Source organism: Nerophis ophidion, linkage group LG07 (genome assembly GCF_033978795.1).
Source record: "Nerophis ophidion isolate RoL-2023_Sa linkage group LG07, RoL_Noph_v1.0, whole genome shotgun sequence".
NCBI lineage: Eukaryota > Metazoa > Chordata > Actinopteri > Syngnathiformes > Syngnathidae > Nerophis > Nerophis ophidion.
The window spans coordinates 54,054,115-54,073,651 of NC_084617.1; the positions used below are offsets into that span (position 1 = coordinate 54,054,115).

The 19,537-nt window shown below is 42.8% G+C and overlaps 1 protein-coding gene across 3 annotated transcripts; it reads left to right on the forward strand.

Moving 5' to 3' along the window:
- Positions 1–116: 116 nt before the first annotated feature.
- mvk (mevalonate kinase) lies at positions 117–18,425 on the forward strand. 3 transcript variants are annotated; one of them, XR_009807533.1, is made up of 10 exons: positions 117–509; positions 674–821; positions 5,740–5,887; positions 7,059–7,214; positions 10,141–10,244; positions 10,403–10,448; positions 10,608–10,698; positions 16,284–16,403; positions 17,246–17,388; positions 17,710–17,844. XR_009807533.1 is itself a non-coding variant. In XM_061906509.1 (10 exons), the coding sequence occupies exons 1-10, from the start codon at positions 432–434 to the stop codon at positions 18,191–18,193; spliced, it is 1,197 nt and encodes a 398-aa protein (XP_061762493.1). In that variant the 5' UTR covers positions 122–431; the 3' UTR covers positions 18,194–18,425. The 3 variants fall into 3 exon arrangements, 2 of the variants coding, with proteins under 2 accessions (XP_061762494.1, XP_061762493.1); XM_061906509.1 differs by lacking the exon at positions 17,246–17,388 and adding an exon at positions 18,042–18,425 and having other exon boundaries at positions 122–509; positions 17,710–17,863; XM_061906510.1 differs by lacking the exons at positions 16,284–16,403; positions 17,246–17,388 and adding an exon at positions 18,042–18,425 and having other exon boundaries at positions 120–509; positions 17,710–17,863.
- Positions 18,426–19,537: the final 1,112 nt, after the last annotated feature.

A 19,537-nucleotide genomic window follows, 5' to 3' on the forward strand; every position in this document is an offset into this window, starting at 1 on the left:
GCGGGGATTTTTAATCACGCGATTGGTCAACTCACCAGATGCTTGAAAGGCAGCGCTACTGCTGATTCGCTGGAAGACGTACGAGAAAATAATAGCGGTACCTGATTGGCTGGTCTATTTTGGTCCCTCCTCCAGTATGTCAGCTGTGTTTTTAAAGCAATGCTAGCGCTTTGCGTCATTGCAGCCCACGTCGGTCCCACCTCTCAGTGGACATATACTTTTATTTCAATTTTACCTTACATAGTTTACTTTTTCGTCGAGCCTCTAGGAGTGCTTCAAAGCTGTTCGTTATAACTATTTTAGTATTTCGGCTTCAAATGGATTAACATTCGTTACCTGTGGCCAAGCTAGTTAATGAGAAAGATTGAAGTTAGCCAAAGTTATCAGGCTGTGTTTTTTCTGGACCCTTTTTGTATTTGTTTTAAAAAAACATGAATGTCAATGACTGCCTCGTATCTGCTCCGGGGAAGGCAATTCTCCACGGAGAGCACGCAGTCGTACACGGAAAGGTAAAAGCCACACGCTCAAAGCAAAGCAACAAAGCTTTTAAACGTTATATTTTGTGAATGACTACACCACAATATACTGTTGTTGAAAGCTGACAATCAATAGTTTTGCAGTCGGATACTTGGGTTTCATTAACATTTTACTTGCTGTTGTTGATCCATTTCAGATTGCACTTGCTGTTAGTTTAAATCTAAGAACATACTTGAAGTTGAAAGCCACCACCACTGGCAAAGTTTGCATCAACCTTCCCAACATTGACACCTTCCTTTGCTGGGATGTGTCTGAGCTGAAGAGGCTCACACATCATTCATGTGGTAAGGAATGCTCCAAAATTTAAAAATAAATTATCATTCAATAAATGTTTATTTATATAGCCCTAAATCACAAGTGTCTCTAAGGGCTGCACAAACCACAACGACATCCTCGGTAGAGCCCACATAAGCAGGCCGCGGAATTCCGCCGATTTTGGCACCGCCAGGGTCATTTATATAATTTAATGCCAATGTGTGAAGGCACCAGATTGGCTAGCTCTTCTGTCAGCTCTCCCGTCCAAAGGCAAAACCCAGTAACTCAATTTTGGTCAAAACTGAGGTGAGACTAATTTTGGAGTTCCTAGGTGATATGCTTTACATTAGTGTATGCGATATTGTAATTTGTTCCGTAAGTAAGCTGTTACGCGCATGGCAGGACCTAGCAACTACCACATAACCGTGTAGATACAACAGAAAAACCTAGTATCTCAAGGGACCAATCGTAGCTTCTTTGTCAGTCGCCTTATTGTCTTTAATGAGACATTTGTACAAATGGGGGCCGACGGTCAACCTGATTATGTGATATTATGGCACGAGGGGATATTTGGAAGATTGGCCCAGGACGTTGCAAGCACCTTCATTAAATGTATTGTTCTTGATTCTTCCCCTTGCATACTCTTTTGGGCAGATAACTGTGGAGGTCAAAATAAAAACTGGACGCTGTACACGGCTCTTGCCCAATGTGCAAACGCAGAATGGGGCCCACCCGAGATTGTGATAAAATATCTGGAGAAAGGGCACAGGTTCATGAGAGCAGATTCAATCCATGGCTCAATCGGCAAGAAAATGAAAGCGCAAGAAAACATCTATACGTTTGATGACTTTGTAGATCTTTGTAAGACAGCATCAAGATAGATTGGTTTTCCTTTGTTCTCTCAAAATCAGCTAGAAGTGAGTTACTAGGTTTTGCCTTTGGACGGGAGAGCTGACGACATCAACCAATGACATTGCCCGTTATAGGCGTCTGCACGCGTCTGCACCAATGACATTGCCCGTTATAGACGTCTGCACGTGTCGTTTGCCGACAATATCTAGTCCCTGATCCTCGATTAGGGCTTCACGGTGGAAGAGGGGTTAGTGCGTCTGCCTCACAATACGAAGGTCCTGCAGTCCTGGGTTCAAATCCAGGCTCGGGATCTTTCTGTGTGGAGTTTGCATGTTCTCCCCGTGAATGCGTGGGTTCCCTCCGGGTACTCCGGCTTCCTCCCACTTCCAAAGACATGCACCTGGGGATAGGTTGATTGGCAACACTAAATTGGCCCTAGTGTGTGAATGTGAGTGTGAGTGTTGTCTGTCTAATTGTGTTGGCCCTGCAATGAGGTGGCGACTTGTCCAGGGTGTACCCCGCCTTCCGCCCGATTGTAGCTGAGATAGGAGCCAGCGCCCCCCGCGACCCCAAAAGGGAATAAGCGGTAGAAAATGGATGGATGGATGATCCTCAATTATTGTGAGCCTTTCTGAACTCATATTCTGTTTATATTGGTTGTGTTTATCGGCGACTAATCTGGAAAGAAAACGCAGTAGCTCTCAATTAACACGTTTCTTTATTGACTAAACAGTTTCAGACAATGGTTAAGCTTATTCAAGATAGGAATGCTTCATTAGCTAAATATATCGATAAGGGCGCGAGAAACAAGTGGAACTGGGCATGGCTCGATATATCTACCAAACTGAAAGTGAAGATTAACAAAAATATCGTAGAAGTAGACGAACTGATCAGCTTTTTCATTGCAAAGTGCGATGAACCCGGATGTGCTTATATTGCAAGGACATTGTGAACTGTGGATCTCGGGTAAAGGTGGCACTCTTTGACCACGCGAAATCGGCAAGGCATCTAAGTAAAGTGAGTTTACGGAGAAGTAATTTTTCACTGGGATCTGCCTTCAAGCTGAAGTCAAACATCGTCACAAATGCTGCCTCAAATCAAGTATCGAAGCCCCCCACCTCCGATTCGGCTCCTCTCACAACAATCAACGACAGACGAGTCCATTCAGAGGTACAATACACGATCTTATGTATTTCAAAATGTTTATATTTAATCCATTTGTAGGCCTATAATCCAAAAGTGTGCAAGAATTTGATACATATGTAAACTTGTTTACATAAATTTCATCACATGATACATTTTTATGAAAATATTTGCTAATAAATGTGAAATTTTGGTCAGGAGAACAATATTTTTAGATTTTGACTCAAAATAGCCGGAAATGCATCCTAAGCTAACATGGATTTCAAAATTTTTCTGGGGGGGCATGCCCCCAGACCACCCGTGTACACTCGGGTGCGGCCACACTGCGGCCTTCCGCAAAGCGGTGTTTTAGAAATTAAAACATTTTCAGCTGATTTTGTAAATCTTTATTCCCATCCCTGCATAAGGGCAAGGAAAAACTCAGAGCCAATGGGATGTCGGTGACAGTGACATTGCCCGCAGCTGGAGAGGACCGCATATGTGGACAACCCCCCGCCCCCCGCCCCAAGGGGACCAAAAGCAATGGATGTCGAGCGGGTCCAATCCATAGTGGATCTAACATAACGGTGACAGTCCAGTCCAAAGTGGATCCAATATAGTAGCGAGAATCCCGTCCATACTGGAGCCCGCAGGAAACCATCCCAAGCGGAGGCGGATCAGCAGCGCAGAGATGTCCCCAACCGATACACAAGCGAGCGGTCCATCCTGGGTCCCGACTCTGGACGGGCGGTCCATCCTGGGTCCCGACTCTGGACAGCCAGTACTTCATCCATGGCCACCGGACCTGTCCCCCCCTGCTCGACCCCTCCACAAGGGAGAGGGGGGCACAGGAGAAAAATAAAAGAAAAGAAACGGCAGATCAACTGGTCCAAAAAAGGGGTCTATTTAAAGGCTAGAGTATACAAATGAGTTTTAAGATGAGACTTAAATGCTTCATTTAAAGGGGTACTGCACTTTTGTTTTGAACTATCGTTTACAACCCAGCAACACGGTGTAAAAGGGGTTAGTGCTTGTGCATCCCAAAACGAAGGTTCTGAGTTCATCTCCCACCACAAAGACATGCACCTGGGGATAGGTTGAGTGGCAACACTAAATTGGCCCTAGTGTGTGAATGTTGTCTGTTTGTGTTGGCCCTGCGATGAGGTGGCAACTTATCCAGGGTGTACCCCGCCTTCCGCCCGAATGCAGCTGAAATAGGCTCCAGCACCCCCCGCGACCCCGAAAGGCACAAGCGGTAGGAAATGGATGGATGGATGGTTTACAATCATTATAAGAGACAACCCATATGAATATTTGGATTTTATTTTTTTTGCATCTGCTCTTTCTCTGTGGAGTTTGCATGTTCTCCCCATGACTGCGTGGGTTCCCTCCGAGTACTCCGGCTTCCTCCCACTTCCAAAGACATACACCTGGGGATAGGTTGATTGCAACACTAAATTGGCGCTAGTGTGTGAATGTGACTGTGAATGTTGTTTGTCTATCTGTGTTGGCCCTGCGATGAAGTGGCGACTTGTCCAGGGTGTACGCCTGCTTCTGCCCGAATGCAGCTGAGATAGGCTTCAGTACACCCATGCCCCCCCTCGAAAGGGACAAGCTGTAGAAAATGGATGGATGGAGTGCTCTTTCTAGGTGGCTAGCAATTCTGCTATTGGGAACAATCAATTCTGCCTGTAAATCACTCTAAAAATGCATCCAAAATCCGCCAACAATACTTAATTTGCCTTCCATAACTTGAATAATAACCGAGCTGTAGTGGCATTGTTATTGTAAAAGCGACCGCTGAGGAACTGTTTCTAGCATAGTAACACTCAGCCTCACACTGCTACGGCTTTTGCAAGGTTAAGCTAGCTTCCGAGTTGGCATCTGAGTAGCTTTTGAGTTTTTAATGCACAACTCAATGCAAAGGACACCAATCATTCTGACTGAAAAACATAAACAATCATATTACATTATCTGTAAATTATTACCCCAAATTCTATGTTTTGTTTGTGCATAGTGTAGCTCACTCAACAGTGTATGAGTTGTACTAACAAGCATGTTTCATGATCAATATTATAGTGACTTACTCGATGGACAGCTTGCTGGGGATGTTTCCAGTAGATTTTGGGTGGATGGAGAAAAGTTTCTTCCACTGCAGGATTTGTTAGTGCCAACATTTTGTCTTTCGTTGTGATACACTGTTTTTAAGCAGTGTCATTCTCGCCACATACAAGAAGCTTTTTAATCTCTAATAACATTGTGTGCCACTTAGTGCAGCAGAAGCACTCCATTTCTGTTGGTATAGTTTGGCTCCCAAGTTCCACATTTACACAACCAAGTCATGTCGGTCTAAATATCTCAGCCACTGGCTCTCCAAAGTTTCACTCTGTCTTTGTGCTCGCTTAGGTTTTTTAACCAGTACATTCTTCGTATATTCAGGTTCAAAACGATAAGGTTGTGTATCTTCATTTGTCATCTTTTACAAAGTTTGTCATGGTTAGAAAACAAGCTCGTTTGTTGACGGAAGTAGGAAGTGCGTTACTATGAGCAATTACATCAATGTGCTCAGGAAGGAAGTTCCTGCCATGCTTAAAAATTACCAATATACGGTAAATATTGTACATGTTACATATTGTTATGAAAGTGTCTCTTACTATATTATATATATATATATATATATATATATATATATATATATATATATACTTAAAGCGTGTATATAAAAGTTGATGTAGGTTTCTGAAGTTGTTTTAAAAGACGTTGAAGGCAACATAAGCAACGACCATTATCTGCAATGTTGGCTGCGACTTGCGAGAGTTCTTTCAATCTTTAAAATCCTAAAAAAGAAAAAAATACATAGGCAAAATTCCAAGAAAATGCAGTTCCCTTTAACTGCATTATTTATACTACTGTCTCTTTTGTAAACACTGTTATGTTTTTTTCAGTGCAGTCATTCTATTATTATTTCAACAGGCAGGCAGCAGGATGAGGTGAAACGTCTCGATGCTGAACTTGTAAAAAGGCTGCGTGAGTTTGTTGGCGCAACAAACGGAAACTTAGATACTGGCAGCATGGCTACTTTGGCGTTTCTTTACATCTACCTCTCCCTGTTTAGACCAAGGTAAGCACGGTCAAATGAAACCTCAGCCCACAAAGTTTCCAAACTGGCACTTTTTTTCTGAAACCTAAAAAGTAGTTTAATTATAGCAAGAATTGTGCAATTTGGATATTATGCAAAACCAACTTTTATTACCTATCGGTACCTGTGTTTAAATGATAAAAATAGGCTAAAAAGGAGGAAGACTGGTCAAAAATCGCTTTATTGAAGACATATGATCAACAAGAATGGAGTAAGCAGAAAAACAGAACGTTTATGAATTTTAATCAATTTATTCGATTGAATTTTTTGACACTTTGTGTCAAACTGTCCAATGTTACTCCAACTTGCACACACACACACGCATCAGACACAAACAGCTTTTTGACTTCCTGATGCATCTCGGCGTCACAAATATTTTTACTTAACAGAACTTCTTTACGACACAAATAACATCAGAGTTGCTACTAAATGGTGAAACAAAGTTTCATCTACGCAATACTATTAACATCCAGCCAGGAAGACGCTGTTGTAGCATGCATATACATCCTTCATCACTATGACGACACATCAAGCTTGTGGGGCGCCCTGGCTCAGATGGTAGAGTGGACCGTGGCAGCAACTTTAGGGTTCCAGGTTCAATTCCAGCCTACGCCATCTTAGTCACTGTGGTTGTGTCCTTCGGCAAGACACTTTACCCACCTTTCACCCAGTGCCACCCAATTGGGTTTAAATGTGGCTTAAAATATGTGGATAATGGCTTTCACTATGTAAAGTAGTTTGTCTCTAGAGAAAAAGCGCTTTATAAATATAATTAACTTCACTTCACTAACACCGCCTGGATGCATACGGCCTTTTTAAATTTAGAGTGTCTTTTTCATGGATTTCAATGTTCCCAAGTGTTGGTAAAACTCCATGTTGCATGATTTTTAAACAGCCCAAAAAAGCCAAGGTTTGCCTCATTAGTTGTGAACCTCCCACCTGCATTCATGTGCCTTCAACAGGCACGAGACAAAAGCTGCACAATTACTTTTCTCCTACCCATTTAAAAGCAGCTTTCCTTCGCGATGAATATCGAGTAGCACTGGTCAATATAATTCTCTCAAATGCATGCTATACAGTTCATTGTATGTAGAAATGTAGTGTAAAAGACAATATTGTTTACAGAAGTTTTGTTCTTTTCCTCCTACGTTAGTGAGCTGCCAAGCTTGACGGTGTCTGTGTGGTCAGAGCTGCCCACTGGTGCAGGACTGGGCTCGAGTGCTGCCTACTCTGTGTGTTTAGCAGCAGCACTGCTTTGCGCAAGTGGAGCCATTCCCTGTCCTCTCAAATTGTTAGACCACACTGCCAGGTACGGTGCATTATTCACAGTGGTCTGTCCATAAAGTATTTGCCATGTAATATAGTTAATGCACTCTCTGATAAACGGGTCAAAGGAGAATTGTAAAATCGCGACCATATAGAGACAAAAGACAAAAGCTGTCCTTAACCTGGGCGCCATATACAAATTGAATAAACTTGATCTTCTAAGGCTCTGCTATCAAACCCGAGGCCCGGGGCCAAATTTGGCCCGCCACATCAGCCTAGAAATAACATAAATCGATCAACATGTATTTATATAGATAGCCCTTAATCACAAGTGTCTCAAAGGGCTTCACAAAACTTACAACAACATCCCCTGATTTTAAACCCACAAAGTGTCAATAAAGTATGTAATGCATGCAATTGCATATACTTTAAACTTTCACACTATCTAATAATGCAACAAATACTGGTGGGGCTTGGGTGTCAGAGTGGCCGTGCCAGCAACTTGAGGGTTCCTGGTTCAATCCCCAGCTTCCGCCATCCTAGTCACGTCCATTGTCTCCTTGAGCAAGACACTTCACCCTTGCTCCTAATGGGTCGTGGTTAGGGTCACCATCAGTGTTTGAATGTGTAAGTGAATGTGGAAATGGTGTCAAAGCGCTTTGAGTACCTTGAAGGTAGAAAGGCACTATACAAACATAACCCATTTACATTTTACCATATTGTTTGTCATTCATTCCAAACATTTTTGTTAAAATAAAAATAAATACTTACATCAGTGGTTCTCAAAATGTTTTTACCAACTACCTTCTCAGAAAAAAATGTCTCTTCAAGTACCATCGTAATGACCCACATTAAAATGCAGTAGTTTATTAGGCCTATGTATTCATTAAAAACAAGGCAGATGTTTACTTAGCAGTACCGTATATGAAATATTTGTGTCCACTGTTACATTACACAGTTTGAATATAGGAAAATAAAACACTGCACTTTAAATAAGTGATTCTTTGGCGCACCACTCGATGGAGCCCGTAGACCACGAGTGCGACACGTAACAGAGTATGAGAATCATTGACTGGCTATCTGCTTGACTTTTGGTTTCAAAGCAAATTATCCATTGGATTGTACACTGTAAAAATGACAATTGATTTTACGGTATAATTCTGGTTACTGCAAAATTAACGGTAGCTTTTACAGCACATTACTGTAAACAGAAAAATATTGCTGGTGTCTTTTTATGGCAAATTCTGGTGGTTGAGTTGTCATTTTGTTTAATGTAAAAAAAAAACAGTCATACAATTTATCAATTTACAGTAATACATTGTAAAAACATAGTACATTTAACGGTAGAAAACTGGTACCTCAATTGCTAGAATTTTACCGTAAAAAAGAATTGTAGTCTTTTTCCATGTACAGTAATATGCTGTAAAAAAATCACCATACATTTAACGGTAAAATTCTGTCTACTGAGCTGCCAATTTTTGTACTGTAAAAGCTACAGATGATTTTTACATTAAAAAATATAACAATCAAATGCATAAATAATTGTGCAATAATATCATGAGGTGAAATATTATACATTTCTATTACATATACAAGTGGCCCTCCGAGGGCAGCCGTAGCTGCGATGTGACCCTCAATGAAAACAAATTTTGACACCCCTGTACTAAGGGATGTAGCAGGACCCCCTATTACTTGTATAATATTAGAGTAACATTGAATGTATTAATGTACTGTTACCTCGCAGCTAACTTACAGCGGTCTGTTTATCGCAGAATTTAAAGTACCATTGAGTACATTTAGATTTGAGTATCCATTTTAAGTTTTCATGTTAGAATTACATAGGTTTTAAAGTGGTTTAAGAGCATAGGAAATCTTAGTGTGTGTGACATAGGGCTGCAACTATCCAATATTTTAGTAATCGAGTAATCTATCGTTTATTTTGTTCTATAAATCGTGTAATCAGATACAACACACTTTATAGACTAGCGTGTTTTACAAAAAGAAAGTAATTTGAATAACAAACTTGTTTAATAAATGCACATAATCAGACTTGAAATTCTGCTTTTGACACGCGTGCATTAGTATTATTAAATAAAGAGAAAAAATATTTGTTTTGCTGCCACACAGATCACTGCTCTCACCTGCGCTCTATTTCAGCAGCATTGCGGAAAACTATTTTCACGTATTTTAAGTTTTGGGCACTCCATGGGGTCCGGATTTTATCAGTCTTTATTAGTAACACTCAAACGATTAATCGAAGCAACCAAATATAAATTGGAGCTTTTTTCTAATTGATTTAATCAGTTCAATAGATTAATCGTTGCAGCCTCAATGTGAAAGTTGTGCAGAGGGCTTTTAAAAATCATAAAATAAAAGGCATCCCTACTTCGGGGAAATTCACCTACCTATATATTTTTATTCTTTTTCCCCCCTCTTTCTCAAATGTTTAACTAATTCATCTAAGATCCTGCTGTTGTTGTCATTGCTTCATTTGAGGTGATAGTAATGATTCTCATAAATGGAAATACTATTACTATTTGTTCATAATGTTATTACTATTGATAATATAATGATAATATAATTATAGTGTTGTATTGATATCGGTGATGTATTTTTACTGTTTATAACATTAATTTGTTGTTGTGAGTACTGATACCATATTTGTAGACACTGAATTTTATGTTGTGTTTTTGTTGTTGTCGCTATGTCATGCACACATAATTCCCTCCTCTGTCTGCTTTTTTTTTTTTCTTTCTATCCCCTCCTGATCCGGTCCGGTTGCACCAAACATCAAATATATTTCCATCATTTACTAAAGTTAAATACAGGTAATTCAAAAGAAGTATCCCGCCTTGTAAATTTCAACAATATTTTTGGGCTATTTTTATTATTTTCCTATTTGTTGGTCTTAATACAGCCTTGACAATTTATTATTTGATTTTATTAGGCTTTGATGTCATTAATTGCAGGTGGTGGCAGGAGGACCTGGAGCTAATCAACAGCTGGGCCTTTCAAGGCGAGATGATCATCCACGGTAATCCTTCTGGAGTCGACAACGCTGTAGGGACGTGGGGTGAGGCCCGGCATATGGAAAATATTGCTTATTGTGTTACACTTCTTTTGTCTCCATGGACACTCTTTAATGGAATCACTGGAGTATTTCGTGCACCATCGCTGTTCATTATCATCAGATGATTATCTTTTTAATGACTTAGATTTCTTTCTGTGCAGGTGGCATGCTGAGGTTCTTGGCCGGAAGGATCATACCACTGAGCAGGTAGCGACACTGATTAAGCTCCCCAGAGTGGGTTCATAAAATCACAGTACATATTTTTGTCGCGGAAATAAATGTTGATGGGATTAAATTCTCGAATCAGCAGGTTGCATGAAGAACAAATTTAGTTTAAGCTTCTGATGTGTTTTGCCTTTCTTCCAGGGTGCCCTTATTGCGAATCCTTCTCACTAATACCAAAGTGCCGCGTAGCACTAAGGTACTTGTCGCCAGGGTGAAGGAAAAAATTAACAAGGTACTAAATGTTTTTTCTTCCCCCATGTCTTACCTGCTGATGTTTTAATTAATATAATAGGCATTGCATTTGTATGGCACACACTCCAGAGCCTGACGTTGAGTGCCGTTATAAAATATTGAAATTAAACTCTTCGCCAGCACCCCTGTGTGTTGTTGCCTTGACGACAGCAGCAGGTGGGCACACTTATGCCTGCACCTTGTGATCCGTCTGTAAAAGTCTAACCTGCTGTTTTTATTAGTTTTATATACAACGTATCTATCCATCATAATATATTTGAAAAAAAAGCTTTTACAGTGGAACCTCAACTTATGAGCTTAATTGTTTCTGTGACGGAGCTCTGAACTCAAAACACTTGTATCTTAAATCGACGTCTCCCATTAAAATCAATTGAAATCAATTTAATAAATGCTTGCCCCATAAAACAGCACAATTTAAACATGTACCAAGGCTTTAAAAAAGAAAAGTAAAGTTTTAGATAAGAAATATTGTGTAAAAACAATACAATAAAATGTGCTACAAACAACTACAATAGTTTTATAAAGTAATGCAATAAAACCTTACAGCATTTACTTTGAAGAGGGAACTTCAACAGTATCTTCTTCCAGCAGCTTCTCCATATTTGAATGGATACATGTCTATTGTTTACAGCAGATTTGATTTTAACATTTGTACCTGGCATTCGACTCTTTCTGCTTTAGCCTGGTGCAGACTAGCAGTGAGTGAGTGACTAACCGCTTCCCCAAGTTAGCGACATATACACTCTGTCAGGTTTTTGATTATGTTGTTCTTTAATTCAATAACTATCAGCCACTTCTTCTCCACATTGTCCCTCACACTCACTTTTTACAAACCCCGTTTCCATATGAGTTGGGAAATTGTGTTAGATGTAAATATAAACGGAATACAATTATTTGCAAATCCTTTTCAACCCATATTCAATTAAATGCACTACAAAGACAAGATATGTGATGTTAATGTGACGATGTGTCACTTCATTTCTGTTAGTTTTTCGTGTTTTTGTATTTACTTCCTGTTCAGTGCTCTTATTTTGTTGTATTTCCTGTTTTTATTCACGGAGCACTGTTTTTCTCTTTTCGTTGATTGGCAGCGGTTCACACCTGCTGTCAATCACACTAGTGTCTATTTATGTTTCACTCGAGCACTCCTCAGTGCTCGATGATAATATTATGTTGAGAATGTTTATCTGCACGACTGCTTTTTGTTTGTTTTTGTTATTTTCGTATGTGTATTAAGTTCCTCTTACCTTCACTCAACTCTCCTGGATTCTTGCATACTCGGGGACACACAACTGCACCCATGCGACATCCCAACAGTATCATCGAGCCTGAAGAAAGTGTCCTCGCGAGAATCCCTGTCGGCAATCCTCAGCCGACGTTCTGGTCCGCACAATTCCTGGAGGTCCCAGCCAACAGACGCGGACCCTCTCCCCGCGGCAACGCCACCGGCTTCGGCTCTCCGACCGGCACGTCCCCCGCCGCCATCTTTCCTATCGGCTCGACGGCTGGCTACGGCTCTCCGACCAGCACGTCCGCCACTTCCTGCATGCCTCGCGGCTCCCGCGGCAACGCTACCGGCTACGGCTCACCGACCGGCGCGTCCTTCGCCGCCATCCTTCCTATCGGCAACGCTGCCGGCTACGGCTCACCGACCGGCGCGCCCGCCTCCTCCTTCACGTCTCGCGGCTCCTGCGGCTCCGTCGCCGACTGCGGCTCTCCGACCGGCACGTCCGCCGCCGCCATCCTTCCCGTCGTCTGCTGAGCTGCTTCTCCCTGCTCCTACGCAGCTTCCAGCGGCTGCTCCCCGGCTGCTCTTTCTGCCAGCTCCCGCTCTCTTTTTTGGATCGCCGAGAGCTCCAGTGGAGCCCACAGTGAGGTCACTTTTGTCCTCCTGCTGGGACTCGGCGCGGGACGTGTCTTCGTCCCTCTTCCTGGCCTCCTCCCGCCCGTCCCTGGTTTTCGCACCGGGGGACTCCGACGAGCAGGCATGTCTTCCCGCAAGTGTGGACGGCTTCTGGCAGCCGCCTAGTGGAGGGGGGCCCACAATACACTGCGGTGCAGCCAGGCACACACCGCTGTCATCTTCGCAAGCGTCTCCTTCCACGGAGACATCTACGTGCCTGGCGGGCTTTCGCACAGCCCCAACGCCGGCTCCACGCCTAGCCCCAACGCCGGCTCCACGCCTAGCCCCAACGCCGGCTCCACGCCTAGCCCCAACGCCGGCTCCACGCCGAGCTCCAACGCCGGCACTACGCACAGCTGCAACGCTGACATCAGCAGCACCACGCCTGCCTCCAACGCCGGCACTACGCACGGCTCCAACGCCGCCAAGAGCAGCACCACGCCGGGCTTCGTCACCGCCGGCATCCGCTACTCCTCGGCCGGCATTTGCTGCTCCTCGCCCGGCGTCATCATCTGCCGCTTTCACGTCGCCGATGACATCCGCCACTTTCACGCCGCCGATGACATCCGCCGCTTTCACGCCGCCGATGACATCCGCCGCTTTCACGCCGCCGATGACATCCGCCGCTTTCACGCCACCGATGACGCCTGCCACTACTCGCGGCGGTGCAGCCGAGCACACGCCGCTGTCATCATCCACGCCATCATCATTGTTGTCATCGTTGCCGCCTACTCCAACGCCGGTATATGCTGCTCCTCGGCCGGCATTTGCTTCTCCTCGCTCGGCGTCTTCATCTGCCGTTTTCACGCCGCAGATGAAGCCAGCAGTTTTTACGCCACCGGTGACGCCTGCGGTTTCCACGCCGCTGGTTTCCACGCCGCCGGTTACGTCTTCTGCTTCCCGGCCTGCTTCAGCGCGCCCGCCTCTACGTCGGCCGTGGATGTGGCCGTGCCCTGCGCACTCTCCTCTTTTTCGGCCAGTGATTTGGCCGTTCCCTGGCCGCCCGCCTCGCCAGTTCCAGCGGCGCTCTACGCGCCGCCGCCACCTGACTTTCCCTCGCTGGCTGCGGGGACACGAGGTTTGGCGACCCTCCACCAAGTCCTCCCTCCACCCTCCCTTACATTTTGGACTTTTTTCCATTTTTTTTTTCTTTCCCAGGGAACATCTGGTATCTGTTCCTTGAGGGGGAGGTCCTGTGACGATGTGTCACTTCATTTCTGTTAGTTTTTCGTGTTTTTGTATTTACTTCCTGTTCGGTGCTCTTATTTTGTTGTATTTCCTGTTTTTATTCACGGAGCACTGTTTTTCTCTTTTCGTTGATTGGCAGCGGTTCACACCTGCTGTCAATCACACTAGTGTCTATTTATGTTTCACTCGAGCACTCTTCAGTGCTCGATGATAATATTATGTTGAGAATGTTTATCTGCACGACTGCTTTGTTTGTTTTTGTTATTTTCGTATGTGTATTAAATTCCTCTTACCTTCACTCAACTCTCCTGGATTCTTGCATACTCGGGGACACACAACTGCAGCCATGAGACATCCTAACAGTTAAAACTCATAAACTTTTTTTTTTGTTGCAAATAATAATTAACTTAGAATTTCATGGCTGCAACACGTGCCAAAGTAGTGGGGAAAGGGCATGTTCACCACTGTGTTACATCACCTTTTCTTTTAACAACACTCAATAAATGTTTGGGAACTGAGGAAACTAATTGTTGAAGCTTTGAAAGTGGAATTCTTTACCATTCTTGCTTGATGTACAGTTTAATTTGTTTAATAATGCGCCACACATTTTCGATGGGAGACATGTCTGGACTGCAGGCAGGCCAGGAAAGTACCCGCACTCTTTTACTACGAGGCCACGCTGTTGTAACACGTGGCTTGGCATTGTTTTGCTGAAATAAGTAGGGGCGTCCATGAAAACGTTGCTTGGATGACAACATATGTTGCTCCAAAACCTGTATGGACCATTGAGCATTAATGGTGCCTTCACAGATGTGTAAGTTACCCATGCATTGGGCACTAATACACCCCCATACCATCACAGATGCTGGCTTTTGAACTTTGCGCCTATAACAATCTGGATGGTTATTTTCTTCTTTGTTCCGGAGGACACCACATCCACAGTTTCCAAATATAATTTGATATGTGGACTCGTCAGACCACAGAACACTTTTCCACTTTGCATCAGTCCATCTTAGATGAGCTTGGGCCCAGCAAAGCTGGCAGCGTTCCTCGTTGTTGTTAATAAATGGCATTCGCTTTGCATAGTAGAGTTTTAACTTACATTTACAAATGGAGCGACCAACTGTAGTTACTGACAGTGGTTTTCTGAAGTGTTCCTGAGCCCATGTGGTGAAATCCTTTACACGCTGATGTCGGTTTTTGATGCAGTACCGTCTGAGGGATCAAAGGTCCGTAATATCGCTTACGTGCAGTGATTTCTCCAGATTCTCTGAACCTTTTGATAATTTTACGGACCGTAGATGGTAAAGTCCCTAAATTCCTTGCAATAGCTCGTTGAGAAATGTTGTTCTAAAACGGTTCGAGAATTTGCTTAAAAAGTGGGGACCATCGCCCCATCCTTGTTTGTGAATTACTTAGCATTTCATGGAAGCTGCTTTTATACCCAATCATGGCACCCACTTGTTCCCAATTAGCCTGCACACCTGTGGGATGTTCTTTACAAGTAGTTGATGAGCATTCCTCAACTTTATCAGTATTTAATGCCACTTTTCCCAACTTCTTTGTCACGTGTTGCTGGCATCAAATTCTAAAAGTAATGAATATTTGCAAAAAAAAAATGTTTATCTGTTTGAACATCAAATATGTTGTCTTTGTAGCATATTCAACTGCATATGGGTTGAAAATGATTTGCAAATCATTGTATTCCATTTATATTTACATCTAACATTTGTACTTCCCATGGTCAGAAAACGGTTATGTCCATCTTTAACTATATGCTAACTGTACAATGTCTACTGTCATTAGGATGCTGACTGATAGAATCTTGTTATAGTCCCGTTTAGATGAAGAATGATTTATAATCCTCACAAAGAAAAGGGAGGTTGGACCAAGCGTCTTTTTGTGTCGTTCTCGCCATTCCTGAGTCTAAATTGGCTGTTAAAGTGTATAAACTTGTCAGATTACATCTTCCTCCTTCTACTATCCAGGTGAGAGTTGTAATTTATGATCTGGAATAACAGTTGACCACTCGATGATGTAAACAGGCACAAATGCTAGTGCTCACGGCGCCGCTATAAATAGTTTGTCTGTGTTGGAGTTTATAACAACAATATCATTAATACTTGATTAATACTCAAGTCACGAAATTTAAATATTTTGGAAGTTTTTTTATTGGGTTTTATGGGCGAAATAGGACCACATATTGGCTCCCCTGTAAGCTGACATTTTATTTTTTTGTTTTTGTTAGAATGCATTCAAAAAATGTATCCGTTATGTCTTTCATAATGATTTTGAACGATAGATAGGCAAAAGTCCTAAACAAGTGCAGTTCTCCTTTAAAACATAACAATTAGACAAGAGAGAGCTCTTACCTTAAAACACTCTTAAGTTGGGGCCCTCTTAAGTTGAGGTACCGCTTTCTTGTTAAAGTAAATGCTAATTATAACCTGCATCTTTCCTCTCCTTTCTCATAGTTTCCCATGATTTTGAACCCTGTGCTTGACTCGGTTGATGCCATTTCCTGCACTTGTGAGAAAGTCCTTTTAGAAATGACGAGTGAGCCAATCACAGGGGAGCACTACAACGTTTTGGAGGTATGAATACACATTTATAAACATTAGAGTACAAGATGCTGCTTTATTTAAACCAGGGGTGTCCCTACAATTTCCAGCCAGGGCTACATACAGAAACATGTCAGGATGCAGCGGACTGCTTTGATAGATTGTGCCTGATTTACTAAAGTTTGTGTGTACTAAAACACGTGCAAACTTGTTAGCACACGCAAAGCTGATCCACTAAACATGTGTTAAGTGGATTGTGTCTGTTAAGTGAGCAGAATAAGGCGCGCAATCCATTTTGTGTGTCTGTCTTCATTAATATGCAAAATATTTGCTTATAAGCAAAACACCCACAAAACCGGGAGAAGATGCAATTTTTTTATTAACCCATGCAATATGATTTATCAACACTTTTTGCGTTTTATTTTACACGTCTGAAAACTATGTGCAAACTGACACAGATACACACGGCTGTGAGATCGGTACGTGCATGCCCTGCAAAGATACACGATTGATACAGAACCCTTTGTCTTATGCGTGTGTGTGTCAACATTTTTGCATGGTGTGTCAGAAAAACTTTGGACATATTGTGTATTTACTAGCAACATCATTTTATAATTGTGTAGCTGCATGCACGCATGGGCACCATGATGAAACGGGTTAGTATGTTTGCCTCCCAGTAAGGTCCAGGGTTTGATCGCTGAGCTCAGGGTCTTTCTGTGTGGAGTTTGCATGTTCTACTCGTGACTGCATGGGTTCCCACCCGATACTCCGGCTTCCTCCCACCTCCAAAGACATGCACACGGGGATCTGTCGATTGGCATCACTAAAGTGGCCCTCGTGTGTGAATGTGAGTGTGAATTTTGTCTGTCTATCAGTGTTGGCCCTGTGATGAGATGGCGACTTGTCCAGGGTGTACCCCGCCTTCCGCCCGTGTGCGGCTGGGATAGGCTCCAGCGCCCCCTGCGACTCCAAAAGGAACAAGCGGTAGAAAATGGATGGATGGATAGCTGCATGCTGGGTGAGTTAAGGGGCTAATTAAAAACAAATCAATTGATGTGTTTTCAGGTGATATATATAAACGTTATAGCAGCTAACCAATCACTCCGAGGCTCCATAGGGTCAATTAACTTAACCATCTCTTGAGTGTACGCACATTTATTTGTGGAATGACACGCATTATTGTGGTTTCAACTCCGAAGCTTTGGTTGTTAATGGGTCATTGAAATTTAGAGGTTCCACCACAAGAGCATTAAAAAGTAAATATCATTTAATGAAACAGATGTTCACTACCACCCCAACAGACGGCTTAACTTTGACATGTTTGCTATTGCACTTGCAGGAACTCATTGACATCAACCAGCACCATCTGAACGTGATGGGGGTGGGACACCCGACCCTGGACACCCTGTGTCAGGTCACGCTGGCCAGAGGTCTCCACAGCAAGCTAACCGGAGCAGGCGGAGGCGGCTGTGGCATCACTCTTCTTAGACCAGGTAAGTAATCAGGTCAACACCAGACACTTGTTATGATCCAGTAATAAATCAAAGCAGAGACTCTCTTCTTGTCCCTGAAACACAATATAGCAACCAACAGTTCCTCTTTATTGTTTCTACCTCTATCGTAATATTTATTCCCCCTCTATCTACAGTCATATCTTGCTTTTCTTTTTAGAAACGGAGTCCGTTGTAGTCCAGAGTACAATTCAGGACTTGAAAGACCGCGGCTTTGACTGCTGGGAAACGAGTATTGGAGGGCCTGGTGTCCAAGCGCATTCTCCCCTCTCTGTAAAGGACACTGTTTTAGGAATTTTAAACCGGCATTGACTCTCAACTGTGGTCATGGGTGTGCAAATGGAATCCATTGGAGAGTCACAAGACCTGATGTGTGCGCTACTGCGACAGTGCACAAAGAGACCTTTTCACGCAAGGCAAAAGTGGAAAAAACATCAATCATGTATTTCCTTGACTGATAACTGAACAAAAACATTTTATGATGTTTAAATCCATGTCCACATGAACGCTTTAAATAACATTAAAATTACCTCATTTCACACGAGTGAAGTTTCAAAAAAGTCTCTATCCACACGCAAACACACATTTTGTCCAATTGGATGCTGAGAAAAAAAGCAGCTATAGCTGACTTGGTGACTTTATGCCTCTGTTATTGTGATATACTATGCATACATTGACATGTACATTATGGTTAAAATCAGTCCAGACTTTCACACACCCCAGGTAACATCAGTCATGTTTTTTAAGTGCCCAAAATGAAACCAGCTCTCGTGGAATCATAACACATTTAATCATCACTATAGTGATATATTACATGTGCAGTGACGTGTACATTATCTTTCAAATCAGCACAGGAAACATATTGAAAGTAAAGCACCCGCACCTCCTTTTGCCAAAATGAAACCAACAGTCAATAACACTCGTTGAGTAGATACATGCATATTCTGTTGTTACAGAAGGGTTAGACACCCATCAGTTGGGTGTCTAAATGGAATCTCATCTAAAATCGGTGCTGACCAAAGTGTTGCAGCAGAATTGTATTTTTTAATTAAAAACAAAAACAAGTACAATAAATACTACTATATAAAATACTATGATACAAAATAATAAAGAGGGGCCCATTTTAAAGAGAAAAGTTAAAAACTTTAATTATATTTTTTTACTGTCCATTTAAAGGTGCCAGATATAGGAATGTGGCCAGAAATTATACTGTTTTTCAGGGTCAAAATTATGTTGTCCCTTCCACTCTCCATGACTGAGGTTGCCAGATACGCAGCCAAATCCGGGTGCTACTCCAAGGAACTTCAAATGGAAATCATCCATCCATCCATCTGTTCTTCCACTTATCCGGGTCAGGTCGCGGGGGCAGCAGCCTAAGCAGGGAAGCCTAGACTTCCCTCTCCCCAGCCACTTCGTCCAGCTCTTCTCGGGGAATCCCGAGGCATTCCCAGGCCAGCTGGGAGACATAGTCTTCCCGACGTGTCCTGGGTCCTCCCCGTGGCCTCCTACTGGTCGGATGTGCCCGAAACATCTCTCTAGGGAGGCGTTCGGGTAGCATCCTGACCAGATGCCCAAACCACCTCATCTGGCTCCTCTCTATGTGGAGGAGCAGCAGCTTTTCTTTGAGCTTCTCACCCTATCTCTAAGGTAGAGCCC